Source organism: Carcharodon carcharias, chromosome 4, assembly GCF_017639515.1.
Source record: "Carcharodon carcharias isolate sCarCar2 chromosome 4, sCarCar2.pri, whole genome shotgun sequence".
In the NCBI taxonomy this organism is placed as follows: domain Eukaryota; kingdom Metazoa; phylum Chordata; class Chondrichthyes; order Lamniformes; family Lamnidae; genus Carcharodon; species Carcharodon carcharias.
In genome coordinates, this window is record NC_054470.1 from 121,516,317 (window position 1) to 121,535,260 (window position 18,944).

At 39.5% G+C, this 18,944-nt stretch overlaps 1 protein-coding gene across 1 annotated transcript in view; it reads left to right on the top strand.

Moving 5' to 3' along the window:
* cntln (centlein, centrosomal protein) overlaps positions 1–18,944 on the top strand; it is a 391,318-nt gene that overhangs the window by 267,285 nt on the left and 105,089 nt on the right. The window contains exon 20 of the mRNA XM_041185504.1: positions 12,273–12,476. Coding sequence (XP_041041438.1) covers positions 12,273–12,476 — 204 coding nt within the window. The remainder of the gene's footprint in view (positions 1–12,272; positions 12,477–18,944) is intronic.

Below are 18,944 nucleotides of genomic sequence, written 5' to 3' on the forward strand. Positions count from 1 at the left end.
CGCTCGTAAAAAGGTTTCTCACTGAAGCAATGGAGGTACAGTGGGAGAGGCTCTCGGGCTTTATCAATACTGAGTAGTATATGGTAGTGCTTAGATTTAACCTATGTTTCCATACTCATACTTCCATACATCATTAATTTGATGTAGCATTCATTGCAATGCATTATTGTGGAGAAGTTTGTATTTTGTCCCAGCTATTGGCATACATAGCTATGCTTAAGGGAAGTCACTATGAATAATGTTGCCTACAGAACCTATTTATAAAAATTCTGTTTTGTACATGCACAAAAGAATGACTGACGACTGTTTAGTGTATGCTGCCAGTAACATAATTCCATTTCATAGAAGGACAATTATTAAAGTAGCACTTGCATCGGTCAGAATAGGGGCAGAGAATGGGTGAAAGAAAGCTCAGCAAACAAGTTTTACTTCGGCAGAACAAACTGGCAAAAAATGATGTTTGGGGACTGGAGGGCCTTGGCCTTTAGAAACTACTTATGGTGATGTAAATGCAGGAAAAGACCTTTCAATGGAAAATATTTATTCTTCCTGTGTTCTGTGTTTTTATTTGTTGAAAAAAAAATCTTTAATCATAGTGTTTGCCGATAGGAGAGAGGAGATACATTCTCTAGCATTAATATCTCTGGCATTTCATCTCAACTCTCGCATTTCATGTCCTTTGTGTGTAATTTATAGTTAGTGAAAATAATAGACCACTCGTACCCAGTTTAAGTTATAAGATTATGAATGCAAAACCTGTGTTTGCAACAGAAGGCCCAAAAATGCTGGCTGCAAAGGTAGGTACAAAACACAGCACAGTCAATAGTATTTCAACATGTTTATTGATTCAGAATTCTCTTCAATTATTTAAAGGGAAATACAACTAGCTTGGTTTGTAGCACTGTGAAGGAAATGTCTTTTTGTCACTGTATCTCAGCTAACATTGCTTTCAAAATGTTTTTCTGTGTGGTCCTTTAAGCTATGGTCCAGCACAGTTGTAATCCAGGTTCAGCATTCAAGTGAACCATCTTGTAGTTGATGAACTCGTACACTGTTTATGCTATGGGCGATTCCACAATTCAGATGCCACAGCCATTAGTTCAGTCCTGCATTTTAATTGCTTCACTATGCCCCTGCAATGAGTTAGCCCTTCGATTCTGCTTCTTGTGCATTCATTTTGAACCAAAATATTTATTTATAAACTCTGCTGTCACATTGAGAGACTTCATCGGGAAAACACGGGCCAGGAATTTACATTGGTCGGGCAAGTTCGGCGGGGAAAGAGTGCTTCAATCTCCCTGGGGCACGGAGCTGCCTCAGAGAAATTGAAGCGCTTTTTAAAAAAATATATAAGGTCAGTAAAAATTTAATGAAACATGTATTGGGACATGTTTTTATTTTCAAAATACAGTTTTTATTTCATCAGTATTAGCTTCAGGAAACCTCATCCCGCTCGTGGATGAGGTTTCCTAAAAAATGTAAATTTGAATTTTATTAGTTCGTTAGTGGCCTTAATAGGCCTTTCAGTTATCGGCGGGCGCACAGCTGACTCAGGCACACGCCCGCTGATATTGGATGACAATAAGGAACTAGAATAATTTAAGCAGTATGCATTCAAGCCTGGATTTCCCCCCACAGGCTTTGGGACACCAACATTGTGATCAAATGGCAGCCCCGAGCCTGCACTTGCCAGCAGCAAGACCAGCTCAACGATCTTCCAGGAGGTGGCCACCTAATTGTCCGTCTTCGGGTTTGCTGCCCTATTAAATGTGGCGAGTGGGCAGGCCCTTGATGCTTCAGGTCCAATCCTGCCTCCTCCCTTCTCCCCTCTGCCCCACACCTCCTCTCCCCCTCCTCCACCCCCTCCCTCCCCATCCGCCTCCTCCTTACCTCATCCACTCCTCCACCCTTTCCCATCACAACTCCTCCCCGCTCCCCCTCCCCTACCTCCCCCATCAACTTCTCCCCCCTTCTCATCCCCTCTTGCTCCGCACTCCTCCATCCCCCACTCCCTCTCCTCCCCTTTTCAGCCCCTCTCCCTCTCCCTTTCCCCTCCCTCCCCTGCCCCCACCCCCAGCCTGCCACATGGAAGCTGCCTCCATTGAGCTGCAGCCTCCACGTGGAAGCGGGGTTGGGGGTGGTCACTCTGCTGCCAGCAAAATGCTGGTGAAGCTGAAAAATCTCACTAATTTGGGCCTTAAATATCTTAATTGGCTGCCAGTCTCCATGGTGCAGTCAGCCGATCATATTTACAGCTCGCCCTTGGGAAAGCACCCCAGCAGTAGGATTGTTGTGACTCTGCTCCCTGCCTTTTCCTAACTCTCCCACCTCCAAGCCTGTCAGTACTGGGCTGGGGAAATTCAGCCCTCAAGTTCTAAACTGACACAGAAGTTCTGCTGAGACACCTAGATGGGTGAAAAATCAGAACATACATTTTGAATACACAGAAGATGAATCTATCCTGCTCACTTGAAATACCCTGTTTCGTTTCAAAGAACCATTTTGCAAGAAGCACATTTCACTGTGTAAAGGTACAGTTTCTTGAGTTATGTGGCTTGGGAGATTGACATCTTTGACAACTAGTTGGCCACCTGTTAGCTTGACCTTGTAACACAGTAATATACGTTAAGTGTCACGTTTCCCTTTAAACATACATACTCGAATACTATCATCCACAGAAGATGACTGCAAGGAGATTTTCCAGTTGATTATTAGCAATTATAAGGACTGATATAGAGGTGGGGTAGATTTTCTGCCCATTGACTGATTGTGAATGGAAATGAACAAGTCATTGTACAATTGTCATAGTCTCATTTCTTTAAAACACTGCTGTAGAGAGCTGGTATATTATTTCACTTTAGTTTGGCATAACAGTTTAGCCCTGAGGAATGATTGCTTATTAGCAACTTAAGTTGAAATATTAAAATATTACAAAATAAAATTTATAAAATGAATTTACAGAGCACCAACTATTAGTAATGAATGTACCTTGCTCTTCAAGGAACCAATATTTTAACCATTATGGTTACTATGAGGTTTTTTGACTTTATTTTGACATGTGAAGGACTAATTCTAAGTAGAAATTTCTGTGCATTTTTGGTATGCACTTAAATGGACTAAGTTGTTTTAAATATACATTCCAATTTTCATGTTTTTTTAAGAGGTTCCGTGTTCATCTGCAGCATGTGTTTAAGTATATAAAACTGGATTTACGGCTCCACTGTGTAAGGCAAAGTCGTTTGAACAAGATGTTCCGCTACATATAACATAAATAATGAACCTTTTGCACACATTAATAGGATGTTGCCTTGAAACCCTGTAATAATTTTGACATTTTTGTTCTTGTGATGGGTAGGTCTTAGTGTCGTAATTTGTTGATCTATTGGGAATATAATTATGGTTAACTGGTAAATAAGACAGTCAAACAACGTTGAACCAATGTTTTATTTACCCTGTTAATATCTGACACAGTTTACATTCACAAATTCAAATCATGTACAAAGGTGTGAAGTTCTTTCTCCATAATTTGTTAAATATTATATCTAAATGTCATAAAAATTCATATTTATCTGTAAATATTTCTATATAAATATTGGCTTAAGATAATGGAAACATCTTAAACAAACACATGTTCATGTTTAGACCCAGTTTCCATAACTATGATCAGTTTCTTTAGGTACTGAAACCTGTATCTTTATTCTCTGCCATGTAATGGGCTAGCATAACAACTTTAATAATTAGCCCTCAACTGCAGTAAATGGCCCATGGATAATGTATGGAATGAGATTAAGTAGAATAATATAAATTACATTTTAAAAATAGGACCGAGAAAATTAGAGGAAAGTAAATAATCAGAATGAACATTTTTTTCCATGTTGCAGTTTTATTTTAGTATTGTGGTAGCTTAAGATGGTAGTAAATATTTTTCTAATGTTTGATTGACTTTAACACTCTAATATTAGCATTATTTATGGCATTTCGGTGTGAGAGCTGAAAACTTACACTACTAGATGGCAACCTGAGAGTTGCCCATTATCTCAGTTAATTTTAATGTTGGTGCTGTTTCGTACACTAGAGTAAAGATCTAATATCTGATCACTGCCTTATAGATATTGAAAGTGGATTAAATAGACATTCAAACAAATCAGTCAGATGATCAGTTTTCCCCCCCACGAAAATAACTTATACTCTATAGGGGGATAAACCCTCGGCCTGTCACAGGAGGAATTTTGTACTTGATGTAATGACAATATGATAAAATGATGAAGGATATATGTTAATTTTAGTTTTAATTCTAGATTTTATTTGATGTCAATCTCAATCTAGTTTTTCCTCTTCAATATGTTCTATTGTAACTTTTATTTTACCCTAAAATTTACCAAATTGTGTCATATATTCAATATAAATTATAGGCAACTGTTGATACAGCCTTTGATTGCTTTTACCTTGAGTGGTTCTGAAATTATTGGCATTCCAGTTGGCTTTGTTCTCTTTGAGCCTTGTCAAAGAATGAAATCTGTTCAACAACTGACAGAACAAAGAGACAACACTTGGAATGTTTAGAAGCTACAGATTTAGTTAGTGTTTTATTATACTGTAACCAAGTCTACCAGTTTGAAAAATCACAGTGCCAACTTCTGCAATTGAAGACTTAGGGCTGAATATTTATACCCCGAACAGGACTGGCGCAAAGTTTTGCGCCACTGGCTGTCATGCCGCTTCCCCTGCTCTATCCCCGCCCTTTCCCTGGCCAGTTTCCCAAGGGGGTGGCCCTGTCTCTTGAGGTACTTAAAGGACTATTGAGGCTTATTGTTGAAGGCTGACTGGAATTTTCCAGTCATCCTCCAGGGTACACAGGGGACAGAAGGGCACTACTGCCTGGAGGCAGCCTCCAGAGGACAGACTCGGGGACCAGCACTTCATGCAGGCTTAGAGGCCCTCTTTAAAAAAAAGGATAAGTGCTGGAAAGGTGTGGCAGCATCTTTGGAGCGAGAACTAGAATTAACATTTGGAGTCTAATGTGACTCTTCTCCGGAATCTGAGAACAGTTCCAAAGAGGAGTCATATTGGATTCAACATTAACTCTATTTCCCTCTTCACAAGATGCTGCCAGATGTGCTGAGTTTTTCCAGCACTTTCTAATTTTTATATTAGAGGCCCTCCTTGCCTGTCTGGGTTCAGCAGCAGCTGCAGGCCGCCCCTCCAAACAATTTCCCCCACAATTGTGGCCTTGGCTGCAAAGGCCTCTTTTGATTTTAGATTTTAAAAAACTTGGAGAGTACACCTTGATCTTGGGATACCCCCTTCCTCACTTGCCTTCCATCTCGTCCTGCTGTTGCTTTCAAGCTGGAGGGCCTCCTATTGGTTCCCAAGCTTTGAGAGTCCACCCACCATCCTTAATTAGATGGCAAGCCTGCCCTCTGGCCACTAATTGGTAAATTGGAAAACTACAAGTGAGTGTCTGTTGCCCACACATTTTGGGCTTCTGACCCACATCTGAGCCTGACAGAGGGGTCCTGAAGCCCACAGGGGAAAATCCTGTCCTCAATGTCACTATGTACCACACAGATCTTATTTGATAACATGGACTGAAATTGTCAGAGGAAGCTACACTTCTTCTCAAATGCTAACAGTTTAGGATTAAGTAGAATCAAAGATTTACAGCTAAAACCACAATTTATTTTCAAAATTTAAATTAACCAAGACTTAGGACTCTGATGCCTTATTAACAGTATGTTGCCCATGAACTTGAAAGCAGGAGGTTTACATATTGATCTATAAAGCAGGAAAAAATAATGTAATATGGGAGTAGTAGCATAAGGCTTAAATGCAATGTTGAAACATAAATTAATTAAATGATGCTATTAATTGATGAACTAACTGGAAACTTGTTTAGGCTGTCTTGTTTTATTTCAAGTTCAGTATTACTCAGTGATTGGCAGTGCTGATGAATATTATACCTATACAATCAGATGTTATAGATTGTAAGTTGTTTTAAAGTGAGAACATTGCTCCTATTATGTGTGTTTTTTAAACTGTTAGTTCAGCAGGTCACTCATAAAGACTAGTTAATAGGGTGCAATTTTGTGTAGAAATCCAGCTGTAACACTGCACCAGAGAACAACGTTGCTTCTTTTCCATGCACTTTATGCGGGGAACCATCCTTGTGCTTCGTAACAGAGAACAAAGGTTAGTTTTTATCGTCAAGTTATTGAGTTCAGGATGTTGCAATGATCTCATATTTTTCAGAATACACTGCTTAAGGGTGAAATAATGATCTTCACTCACCACCCCCTACTGCCAATCATTGATTTATAAAATCCAAAGCCACATTTCTCCAAAATTCCATAGCAAATTCTTCATAAAAGTTTGCTGATTTTGAGTAAGCTACTATTATAATTTTGCCTCCCAGCATGTGTCTTTCTCCTCCTGAAAGGACCATTTAAGCTGAGGTGCTGATCAGAGACCAACAAATTGGCCACTTGTCCTTTCTTCTTGCAGGAGCAAGTTGTTTGATTGGAGAAATCACATGGCTTTATCCTGCCATTGCCCGACATCCACATGCATATTTCTATCACAAATGTCAGTGAATAATAGGGGCCTCAGCTTTTTTACAATTTATATATATGCTTTGGGCGAAGGGATCGAAGGTATAGTTGCTAAATTTCCTGATGACACAAAGACAGGTAGGAAAGTAAGTTGTGGAGGAGAAATAAGGAGGCTACAAAGGGACATAGAAAGGTTTAAGTAGGTGGACAAAGACCTGGCAAATGTGGTATGATGTGGGAAAATGTGAAATTGCCCGTTTTGGCAGGAAGAATAAAAAAGAAGCATATTATCTAAATGGTGAGAGATTGCAGAGATCTGAGATGCAGAGGGATCTGGGCATTCTTGTGCATGAATCACAAAAACCTAGTATGCAGGCACAGCAAGTAATTAGGAGAGCTAATAGAGTGTTATGGTTTATTGCGTGGGGAATTAAATACAAAAGCAGAGAGGTTGTACTCCAGTTATATGGGGCATTGGTGAGACCACATCTGGACCACTGTGTACAGTATTGATCTCTTCATTTAAGGAAGCATGTAAATGCGTTTGAAGCAGTTCAGGTTTACCAGACTCACACCAGGAATAGGATGGTTGTCTTATGAGGAAAGGTTGGACCAGGCTAGGCTTGTATTTGCTGGTGTTTAGAAGATTAAGAGGCAACTTGATTGAAACATAACATCCTGAGGGGCCTTGACAAGGTGGATGTGGAAAAGATGTTTCCTCGTGTAGGAGAATCTAGAACTAGGGGTCACTATTTAAAAATAAGGGGTTACCCATTTAAGACAGAGGTGAAGATCATTTTTTTTCTCTGAGTCGTGAGCCTTTGGAACTCTGTTCCCCAAAGGGTGGTGGAAGCAGAGTCTTTGAATATTTTTAAGGCAGAGCTAGATAGATTCCTGATTAACCTTTCACCCCCTTGTTATTGGGGGTAGGCAGGAATGTGAGGTTGAGGTTACATTTAGATCAGCCATGATCAGATTGAATGGCGGAGCAGGCTCGAGGGGCCGAGTGACCTACTCCTGCTCCTAATTCGTATGTTCGTATGAAAATCAGAAAGGATAACATTCCCCATCACCATCCATTTATTTTTCTTACTGCCGCTAGCCTGAGCACTCTAGGCCCAAATGTCAGCCTTGCTCCAGCTAATCAGCTATCCTTGCACAGAGCAGGGAGTGAATAAAGGACCGTCTGCTCTGAAAACATTTGACTCTAAAACACCAGAGAACTCCAGCTATTAAAATTTACAATAAAATCAGATTTGGAGCATTCTCCTTTTCAAGAAAAAGCCAAAGCATAAAAGTAGCATTATTGTGTTCCATACCTCAGATACTTAATACTCCAAAATGTTTCATGCGAAATTTATTGAGAAAATGGCAAAATCATTGAACTGAGTGGAGCACATTTTCTCAATAGGTACAGAGGAAGAACTTAGTTGGAAATATTGCTCCAGGGGAATTAGAAGTATTTTTGTTATAAACTACTCCCTTTAAAAAGGCTTCTACAGCATATGTGTACACACACACACACTCGTGTGCAATATTAAGCAGTCTTTCATGATGTCGCTCACATTGTGTGAGAGGATTCACTGTTTCATAGCATGAGGTGTTTATGCCACTTAAAGCAAAATATCTAGGCTGCACAGATATTAAGTTACTTTACAAATAAATCTAAATACATCATTGGGAACTGTTCTTGCTTAACCTATTTTTTGGAAATGAAGGTTTTGTCAGTTTTTGATGTTGTAGATTAAGCTAGTTGTGATGAATGCCACATAACTCGGAGCCACACACATTTGTATGTAGCTGCCTATGTTGGTAGAGTGAGTTCAAAACACTGCTGATAGATATCACCAGATAAGTGACTGTCCCTCAAAGCTGAGTGATAGTTGGTATGGCTGTGCTATTTTGACTGATCAGTAATGGTGCACAATAAATGGATATCTGAAAATTGCCAAGTAACATTGTACAGGTTTATGATATTTTGCGGTGTTCATGACTGTCATTCTTGTTGTCATAACTTCTCTCTGCTAGTTGCATATCAACTATATTTCTGTTTGCTTCCAAGATTGTGTACTTTCATGTCACTCATTTCTCTCCATCAACTGGTACATCAATGAACAACTGGCTGAGAATTATTTTGAGTAGGTTTTATACATAGGAACACAAAATTAAGAGCAGGAGTAGGCCATTTGGCCCATCAAACTTGTTCCACCATTTGATAAGGTCATGACTGATCTGATTGTGGCCTTAACTCTATCTTCCTGTCTACCCCCATACCCTTTGACTCTCTTATCAGTCAAGAATCTGTCTAACAGCCTTAAAAGAATATTCAATGACCCTGCCTCCACTCTTCTCTGGGAAGAGAGTTCCACAGACTAAAGAGAAGAAATTCCTCCTTGCCTCCATCTTAAATGGGAGACCCCTTACATTTAATCAGTGCTCCCAATTCTAGTGTCTCATAAGGAGCCAACTTATCCACCCTTCCTTCATAAGACAACTTCTTCATCCCAGGAATCAGTCAAGTCAACCATCTCTACACAGCTTCTAATGCAGTTGTATCCTTTCTTAAATAAGAAAACCAAAACTGTACGCAGTACTCCAGATGTCACCTCAACAAAGCCCTGTGCAACTGTAGCAAAGCTTCCCTACTTTTATATTCCATTTCTCTTGCAATAAACAACAACATTCCATTTGCCTTCCTAATCACTTGCTGTACCTGCCTAACTTTTTTGAGGTTCCTGTACCAGGACAGCTAGATCCCTCTGTACCACCGAGTTCTGCCTTCTCTCTCCATTTAACTAATTTGCTGCCCTTCTATTCTTTCTGCCAAAGCGGACAAGTACACATTTTCTGACATTATACTCTATCTGCCAAATTTTTGCCCTCACTTAATCTGTCTATATCCCAATGTAGATTCTTTATGTCGTCTTCACAACTTACTTTCCTACCTATCATGTCGTCAGCAAATTTAGCAACCATATTTTCCTTCCTCCAAGTCATTAGTATAGATTATGAACGGCTGAAGCCCCAACACTAATCCCTGTGGCACTCCAATTTTTCAGTCCTAAATTCTAGTTTGTATTTGTTCATGTGTTTATAGTGTTTTCAAAGTATTTTTTGGCTGATAAAATGTGTTACAACATAGTAATTAGCAGGAGTTCTTAGAAAGATGAGTTATCAATTGATAAATTGTATAACCACAAATTATTTAATGCTAAATTGCATCAACAATACTGCAATAGTTAATTCCTCTTGTATGACATTCATTACTTATCAGTTGTACGCTGACAGCATCCAAAGTGGCATCCGTTGCCAAAAACTGGACAAAAACAGAATCAAACTGCCACGTATAAATCAAAACACTATCCATTATGAATAATAACAAATACCAGAGACTTTTCAGGGCTGTAATCTAATATCTGGGTTTACATAGTAGTTGTGAAGTGCTCAAGATTTAATTTTGTGGTCTACAACTTCACTGGAATCTTGCCTTACAATCAGATTCATTACACTTCATGTAGCATTGCAGAACTTTAAATATCTTGTATTCAACCAATTCAATTGTTTAATAATACTTAAATGCCTGCTTGTCACAAATGTTATTGATGCTTGGTGTTGGATGAGACTATATATTCTCTCCCAGAGCTGAGATCATTGAAGGGTGTTACTTCACACATTGAAGCCAAACACACCAACAACTTTCAGTTAAAAGCAACATTTGGTTTACTTGGAATTAGATCTAAAAGTAAACACTAGATATTTGCCACATTCTTGTCATCTTAATATAAATATTACATTTTTAAAAGTAAGCATAATTCTGCCCTCTTAAACTCAGCATTTTTTTTATAAACCAGAGAATTTACAAAACCTAATCCAATCCTTTACTGTCAGGTTGTCTCGATATTTTTATCCAGTGAATAGCTGTACCGTGTAATCCAGAAAGATCTTGGCAGGCCACCACATTTGGTATTAATCAGTACAGGAGGAAGGTACTGCAATGACCCTCAATGCTGCTGGGATAAGAAGGGGTAAAATCCACCAATTTCCAACTATTGACTGATAGTCATCAGCCTCCACTGGAAGTGCTTGTGTGTGGATTGAGTGAGGACATGGAGAGGTTTGGCATCGATAACTCTGTGCCAATCCTCACTGTCAGGCTTTTTACATGAGTAATGTCCACCCTGGAGACTCTTACTATTACAAAATATTGTGGAGCCTATACACAGTGTCCTCCATTAAAATAAAATATATTGTCATTTGTTGAATATGATATCCTTTTGCAGTTTTCAGTGCTATACTTATTGTAAGCTGTAATTTTGCTTAAACAAATGGAGAGGAACAATGGCTTATAAATAATTCCAGCCAATGTTTTCAGTTCCATTGAGTAAAATAGTGCATAGTTTTTGTGTACACAACAGGACAAAGCTTCATCACCAGGATTTGCCTCTGGGCTTTTTCATGATCAGCCCCCATAACTTCAGGGAACCCCAGGTTAAGTGACATAAACATGGTGCTTGCCCGTCTCTCTTTGAAGTTATGTCAGATGATCGGGAGAAGCCACGAGAAAATTTCTGGCAAATGTATTAGATGGTTAAATATCACAGTCCACAGAAAGCTACATAACATTATAAAGTGAAGAGACTTGCTTTCTAAAAGTTTAATTTTCTCTCTCTGAATTATCATTTAGAAGTTGCGTCTGCTAGAAATGCTCTAGATTACATTATAATCATGATAAATGCAATTTCTGAGGTCTCTGAATTTCCTGAAAATTCCTGCTTCTAAGCCCACAGTGAGATCACAGTGCATTCTTGTGCACTTGCTTAATTTGGGAAAAAGATGAGGGGAGTTCGATAATTTAGTTAAAACTGACTTAAGAGGTGTTAAAAGTGATGTAGAAGAGGACTATGTTTGGATAAATTCATAAACACTATCACCTACTCCTCACACTAGAGTTGGGGGTGGCAGGGAAGAACTACAACTTCAGTCATTGCTGAGCTCTCTCTCACCTCAGTGCTCACCTCAATTGACCTCTGTGCCCAGCTCAACAGTGCATTGGCCTCAGTGCCCGTCTCCATGGCAGCATTAACAGAGGCCAGGCAGCATGTTGCTAACCTGCCTCTCAGATGGATTTGATAAATACATACTGCATTGTTCTGCAAAACACTTTAAGCTGCTTAAATATTGTCAGTATGAATAGATGTTATGTCTTGATTATTTACTCAAGTTAATCAGTAAGAAAAATATTTTAATAATAAATGTCAACTAAGCTTAAATGCAGCCTAGCTGGAGCATCAGTACAGTAAATACTGCATCTTTAAAAGAAAACTATCTTCTCAACCCTACCTATTCTTTCCTTAAAGGTTTCCTTCTGTCATTCCATTTCTAGTGGAATTGCAAGGGTATAGTCTTGAAGACCTCTGCGATTCCATAATTACAATAAGATGGTGCAGGACAGCATTTATGCCATTTCTCTTCAGTACCCTGCTTTTATGTGTGGGGAATTATGTCTTTACTTGATTCTTCCTCAAGTGGATATTCCAGCTGAGATTAGTAATTCAAATTTCAAAGTACTGCAGCTGTAAACCCATGTTCTTCCCACAACACATCAGTGTATTTTGCTACTTAACAGTTGACACAGCTTGGGTTAAATATATTTTGTATGCTTTGTGTATATATTTTGCAAATTAGATTGCTTTTTGATGACTGAACATTTTCACTTACAAACAGAAGTTAACGTTTGACCTCACGGAGCAGCAGCACCTGAAGGATGCACTGGACAAAAAGTTGAATCAAATGGCAGAGCAACAAGCTCCTGTCACAAGGTCAGCAGATGAGAGTTCATCTTCAGCTTCCAGCCGTGCTTTCACCAATTCAGTTACACCTCACAAACCTATGGAAACAGAACTGAAACAGCTGCAGAGTAAATTGAAGGTTAGTGGACCAACTGTTCTGTATATTTTCTTTACTGCGATATTTTCAACAGGTTTTCTGTTTTTGTCATCCGAATCAAAATGATTATTGTTTGCAATTCTACCATGTGTAAACTTGGTACTGGAAGTAAGCAACAGCCAGTAATATTCATTTCATACTTCTCACCCCTTAGGTTAGGTACTTTAGAGTTGGTCTGAGGTCAGAGACAGGAAGGTGTGTCTGTGAATGAGGCAGGTACGGAGATGCAGATGGTCGCAATAGTGGAAAGTCAACCCCTGCAGTTGTCCAACAGTTCAAGGTTCTTGCAGCTTGTGTGCATAAGAGCAGGGACTGCAGGAGAAAACTGTACTGAGAAAATTGACCATGGTACCATGGTGCAAGGAGCCATTCAAGTGGGGGAAGTAAAAAGGAATGTAGTTGTAGTCGAGTGCAGTATAGTTAGAGGGATAGATACTGTTCTCTGCAGCTGTGCACATGAGTCCCAAAGGCTGTGTTGCCTGCCAGTGCCAGGGTTAAGGACATGTCCTTCGGGATGCAGAGGAACTTGGAGTGGGAGGGGAAGGATCCAGTTGTTGTGGTCCATGTGGGTACCAATGACATAGGTAGGATCAAGAAAAAGGTTCTGCTGAGGAAGAATGAGCAGCTAGGAGCTAAATTAAAAAGCAGAACCACAAATATTTAAGGCTACGATAGACAGATTTTTGGTCTCTGAAGTAATCAAGGGATGTGGGGAGCACACAGGAAGTGGAGTAGAGGCCTAAGATCAGCCATGATCATATTGAATGGCAGGGCAGGCTTGATGGGCCATTTGGTCTTCTCCTGCGCTTATTTTTTATGTTCTTAACGAACAAGAGAACTGTGGCTCATTGCATTTCTCAGAAACATCCCAACACATTCATATAAAATTAAGTTGACTTTTAGAACACCCAGGCCATTTAGCCATCGTGTCTGTGTCAGCTTTATGATAGAGAAATCCAAAGCAAATCCGGCTGCCTCATGATCTCCCATGTCTTACTGCACCTTAACAGTACCAAATTATATTTATATAGCATCATCAATGTGGACAAATACCCCCCAACACTTCAAATCTGAATTAATTTTCAAGTAAAAATTCAGTGTTTTTTTTTGCCTCAACTTAGGTTACTGGACTTATAATCATGAGACATAAGTTAAAATCCCACCATGGCAGCTGAGGAATTTAAGCTAACGAAATAAATACTTCTGGAATAAAAAATGACGGTTAGGTAATGGTGACAATGAAATTACCTGATTGTCATAAAAATCCATCTGGTTCTTTAGGAAGTGTTCCCACCTGGTCTCACCTATATATAATCCAGACCCACAGCAATGTGGTTGACTCTTAACTGCACTTTAAAATGGCCTAGCCAGCCACTGAATTGCCAAGAAAGTGGTTCATTGCTGATGGTGTGTTAGTTTTATTATCAATGTTAAGGCATTACAGGTGAAGGGCATTGATTAAGTTGTCATGAAGCGATGTTAATGTCCATAATGTTATTGGAAATTATTTTTTAAAATAGAGTTCTAGTGGGACCTGTGTCAAAGTGTGTGCCTGTGTGTGTCTTAATTGGATTAAAGCCAGCTAGTCTGGATGCTTTGATGTATAGTAGTTTTGAGATGTTAATTAGGTAAATGTAAGGAGGATAGAAAGTAAAGTGTAAATTTACAATTGTTATAAGGAACCATTCAAGACTGCAGGTGAAACTTTATACCTAGCTAGAAGATGCCAAGCAATATGTTTATTTTTTTCAGCTTACTAATAAAATTGGTGGAATGAAAGGATGTTATTGTTAGAAGAGGTAAAGTTAAAAGCCTAGTGATACAATGGAAAATTTGCATTCAAAGAGAACGATATATATAAAGGAGAAAGGAGATTGAGTGTAAGGGAGAGGCATTTTAAGATCCAACAAGTGTGAGAAGCCTCCAGCCTGTAAGCCTCAAGCTGCTGCCTGTAAGCCTCAAGCTGCTGCCTGCAAGGACCCAGAGCTGAAAGAAACTCATTTTGAATTGAACTGTCCAAGGTGTGCTTTGCCAGGTGTCTGTTTAAATCTATGAGATTTACTGTTGCCTTAACAGGGGTGTAACTGAAAGTCAGATGAATTAGGGGATTTTTGTAGTTATTATAGTAGTAATTTGGTAGACATATGTATGTGCTTACAATCTTTCTTGTATTAATAAATGTTTAATTTAGTTTTATAAAAAAACATCTTGAGACTTGGTGGCCTTATTACTAATGAATTCAAATCCTGCATCTCAAAACATACAAATTGCAAAAATGGGCTCTGACAGTTGTTTCAAGTTTCCCTCTGGGATTTGAATAACTCAGCCTTTACCATCGGCTGTGTCATAATATAAGTACCTTGACCACATAAAAAGAAAGACTTACACACCTGAATGACACAGTTGATAACACTTCTGTTTTTATGCTGTAAGATCTGGGTTTAAATGCTGCTCCAGGATTTGTTGACTATGAAATGAAGTTTATGGAACTGAAAGCAGCTTGTTAATTAGCCTCCAAAATTCTTTTACTACTCCACACCTTTCTCCAAGGGTGAAAAGAATGTGTAGACATGACAAACAATCTATAAAGGAAGACTGCTGGGATACAGGGTGTTAGTTAGGGAGGAGGCAGATATATGTCATGTTGCATTCTGTAAATAAATATTCTGTAAATAGTATTAAGTAACAGATTGGCATCTGGTTTCCTGTTTCACCATCAGACTTCAAAAGGAATTAACAATCAATTTCGGGTGGGCAATAAAGGCTAGCCTTGCCAAGGATATCTATGTCCTGTGAATAAATTAAAAAAATACATTTCCTTTTGACATAATGTCCCATCCAGGAGACATATATATCCACGTCAGCCTGGCTACTTAATAATTTTTTTTTTTCTGTTTTTCAAAATGGACAATAGTTAGGCTGATAAAATGGCTGAAGCTGATCACATGTTTGTAGTTCTGGAAGATTCAAAGCTGTTCCAATAGACAAAGGCTACTTCATCATCCTCCTGGAATGTGACTTGTATAAACATTCCAGCCAAGTCAACACACATGATTCGTAGATGATACGTCTGTACCAGCCAGTTCTGGACAAAGGCAGAGCAGTTTGGGACTCGTCATCTCCACTGTTGTACTATTGGTTCTTCAGTTTCCTGCTCAAAACACAATGTGCTTTAACAAGGGCATCTCATTAGCTGAATAGCACGACCCAAAAACTACCCTGTCACATAACCGAAACCTGAGCTGTTAGAATTCCTTTAATTATACAGCTTTTGAATTTTAACTTCAGTAGCGGTTTAACCTCCGAAGAGAGCTGGACTCCAGGCTATAGCAGCCTCCTTTTGACCTCCATCTCAGGGTCTGATCTCCAGAAAGAACTCTATTTCACCTACAGAGTGAACCAATAATCAGGATACAAGAATACTTTGCTGCATCTTCAATGGACTCAGCCTGCAACAGAGTTCCTAGGACCAAGACCAGGAATTCTGCCAGACAAAGACACCTGAAAGAACCTTCATTGCACATTGACTTACTGGACTCTAGACTCACGTGAAACTATAATTCTTATTTTTGACGTGGTCTTTTCCCTGAAACCTTTTCTTTCCCTTATCCCTCTTTTACTGTAAGAATGTAAAAGCAGTTGATGTTGTGAAACTCCTTCCTATGATTTGTGTGTGTGTGTGTGTGTTTATAATAAACTACCCCTCTTAGTTTACCTTATTTTGACTTTGCTGTGGGATTATTAATAGAGGATTGAATAACTCCAAAAATGAAGGGTTGGGGAAAGTACGCCACTGCTTATAAAGGGGGGAAATTAAAAATCAAAAACACTGTTGTTTACGGACAAATAGTGAGTAGAGAAATCAGGGCTGGTTAAATTAATCCCCCTCCTGTCCATTACAATAGCTTTCCACTTTCCAGTTGCTGCATAAAAGCTCTCAGCTTCTTTCTCTAAGCTCTCAGTGGCCCTTGTCATTGACCCCACAGTCAGAGCTAACTGCCTTTCCCTGTACCCATCATAACATTTAATAATTTTAAAACACTCAATTAGATCTCCTCTTAACCTTCTATGCTGTAATGGGAATAATCCCAATATATAAAGTCTCTCCCAATAACTAGTTTCACATCACTGACTTTATCCAGGTGAACGTACACTGCACACACTCTATGGCTTCAATATCCCTAGAATGGAGTGCCCAGATCTACCCACAGCAATGCAGTTGTAGCCTAAACGGTGTTTTGTGCAAGGTTATCATTGCTTCTTTACTCTTGTATTCTGTGCCCTATTTGTGAAACTCAAAATGCTGTTGACCTTTATTGATGGCTTTATTTACTCCTGGGCATCATTTCTTCCTTCCACGAGAACATGCACAATTCTGTCAATTAAAATGGAGCATCATCAGATGCTTTCAAGATCAGTAGTGGGGTAAAGCAGGGCTGTACAAACTCTCTTTGGCGTATTTTTCTCCATGCTGCTATTTTACAGTTTTGACTACTCAAATGAGGACATCTACTTGCATGCCAGAGCTGATGGCAGGCTGTTCAACATGGCAAGACTGCGCATCAATACCAAAGGTGTAAAGTCCTAGTCCGTGATTTGCTGTGCTGGCATCCCATACTGAAGTTCACTTGCAGCAGCTTGTAGATCATCTCTCCTAGGCCTGCAAGGTATTTTGACTGACAATCAGAGTCAGGAAGACCAAAGTTATGGGCCAGGACATAAAGACTCCACCTTCCATCACATTGACAGCCTCACTCTGCAGGGAGCCAACAGCTTCACAGGATCAATGACTACCAGCAACCTATCCCTTGATGTTGAAATCAGCACCAGGATTGCCAAGACTGCAGCTGTCATGTCAAAATTGAGTGTGTGGATCAACGGCAAATTAATCGAAAATACAAAGCTCCATGTGTACTAGGCTTGTGTTTTCAGCACCCTCCCTTACAGTCGTGAGGTATGGACAATTTATGCAAGCCAAGAAAAGCGGCTGAACAGCTTCCACCTCTGCTGTCTCAGATTAATATTGAGCATTTCCTGGCAGTATAGAGTGCCAAATCTGGAAGTCCAGGGATGTGCGGGGACCCCCAGAATGTCTGCTTTCGAATCAGGAGCAACTCTGTTGGCTGGGTCATGTGAGCTGAATGGATGGTGACCCCATCCTCAAAGGCATGATGCTGTATGGCGAGCTTCAGCACAAGACCAACAGAGGTTGTTCACTCTAGAAGTTACATAACCTTGGGGCGATCCACCATCTCCCAAGATGGAAGATTGATATCAGCAATCTACCTTCACTCATATTTTCAAAGAATTATTCATTTGAACCCTTACTATGTTTTCATCTACAGTCTTCAGCACATTTCATTCAGTGTATATCACCATTCCTTGTTTCTTCCCCAAAATATATTACTGCACTTTTCCATACATTAAATCATGTTTTTAAGATCTTTGCAGATTCCACTAACCTGTATGTCTTCCTCAAGTCTTTTGCAATCTTACAAGAGTAGGTGGTTCAACAAAAGATAAGTATTGTCAGCAGATTACACCCAAGGCCACATCATCTTGACTCAGCATTGATCCCTGGGATACACCCATTCCCTCTCCCCATCTAATTCGTCTTCAGCCTGGACTGTCCCCCTTCTTGTTCCTCTCCCCTTTCCCCACGGCCAGGATGTTGCTAATTATCTTCAGCTACATTGCCTAAGGTTAGACTCAAAGCATCTCTGGAACTCCTCTTTCAGGTCCCAGTGCAAACATTAGCCACCTCAGTGACAAAAGAGAATCGCCACCCTATAGAAAACTAGGGTGCAAAATGAAGAAAAATTGAATCTATGTTTTCCTTTCTGTTTCACTTACATTTTTATGTATTTTCTGCCTGGTTTTCACAGCACACCCTGTGTATTGTAGTTCCACATAAGCAGGGTGGAATCTACAACTCTCATGATTCATCTATCTGCCAAACAAATGCATGCTATAACTTCCCAGTCCTATAGCTTCCCAGTTCTGTTTTTACCTGATTGCCATGTGATGTGGGTTGTCATGATGCATTTTGGGTATTGATTCACAGAAGCTGGGTGAGTTACAACACCCAGATCATGCTCTCTCCTCTGTCTCTTGCTCTCAGTCTCTCAGGCCTTCTGTTTCTATCTGTCTCTTTCTCTGTATCCCTATCTCTCTTGCTCCCTTTCTCTGTCACTCTCATTCATTCTGTGTCTTAAATATATTTACCCTCCTTAAATATATATAAATAAATACCTCCTTCTCATTTCTGCCACTTGTCTTCTTAGTTTCATAAATAACAACATAATAATTGCTTGGAAATTGCAGTAGAGAAATAGACTGTTCAGCAAAACCAGTCCCTGTTGGTGTTTATCCTCCAGATGAGCAGTATCCTAATTCCACCTTTCTGCTTTGTTCCTGTATCCTTTTATTCCCTTTTCTTCAAACACCTAT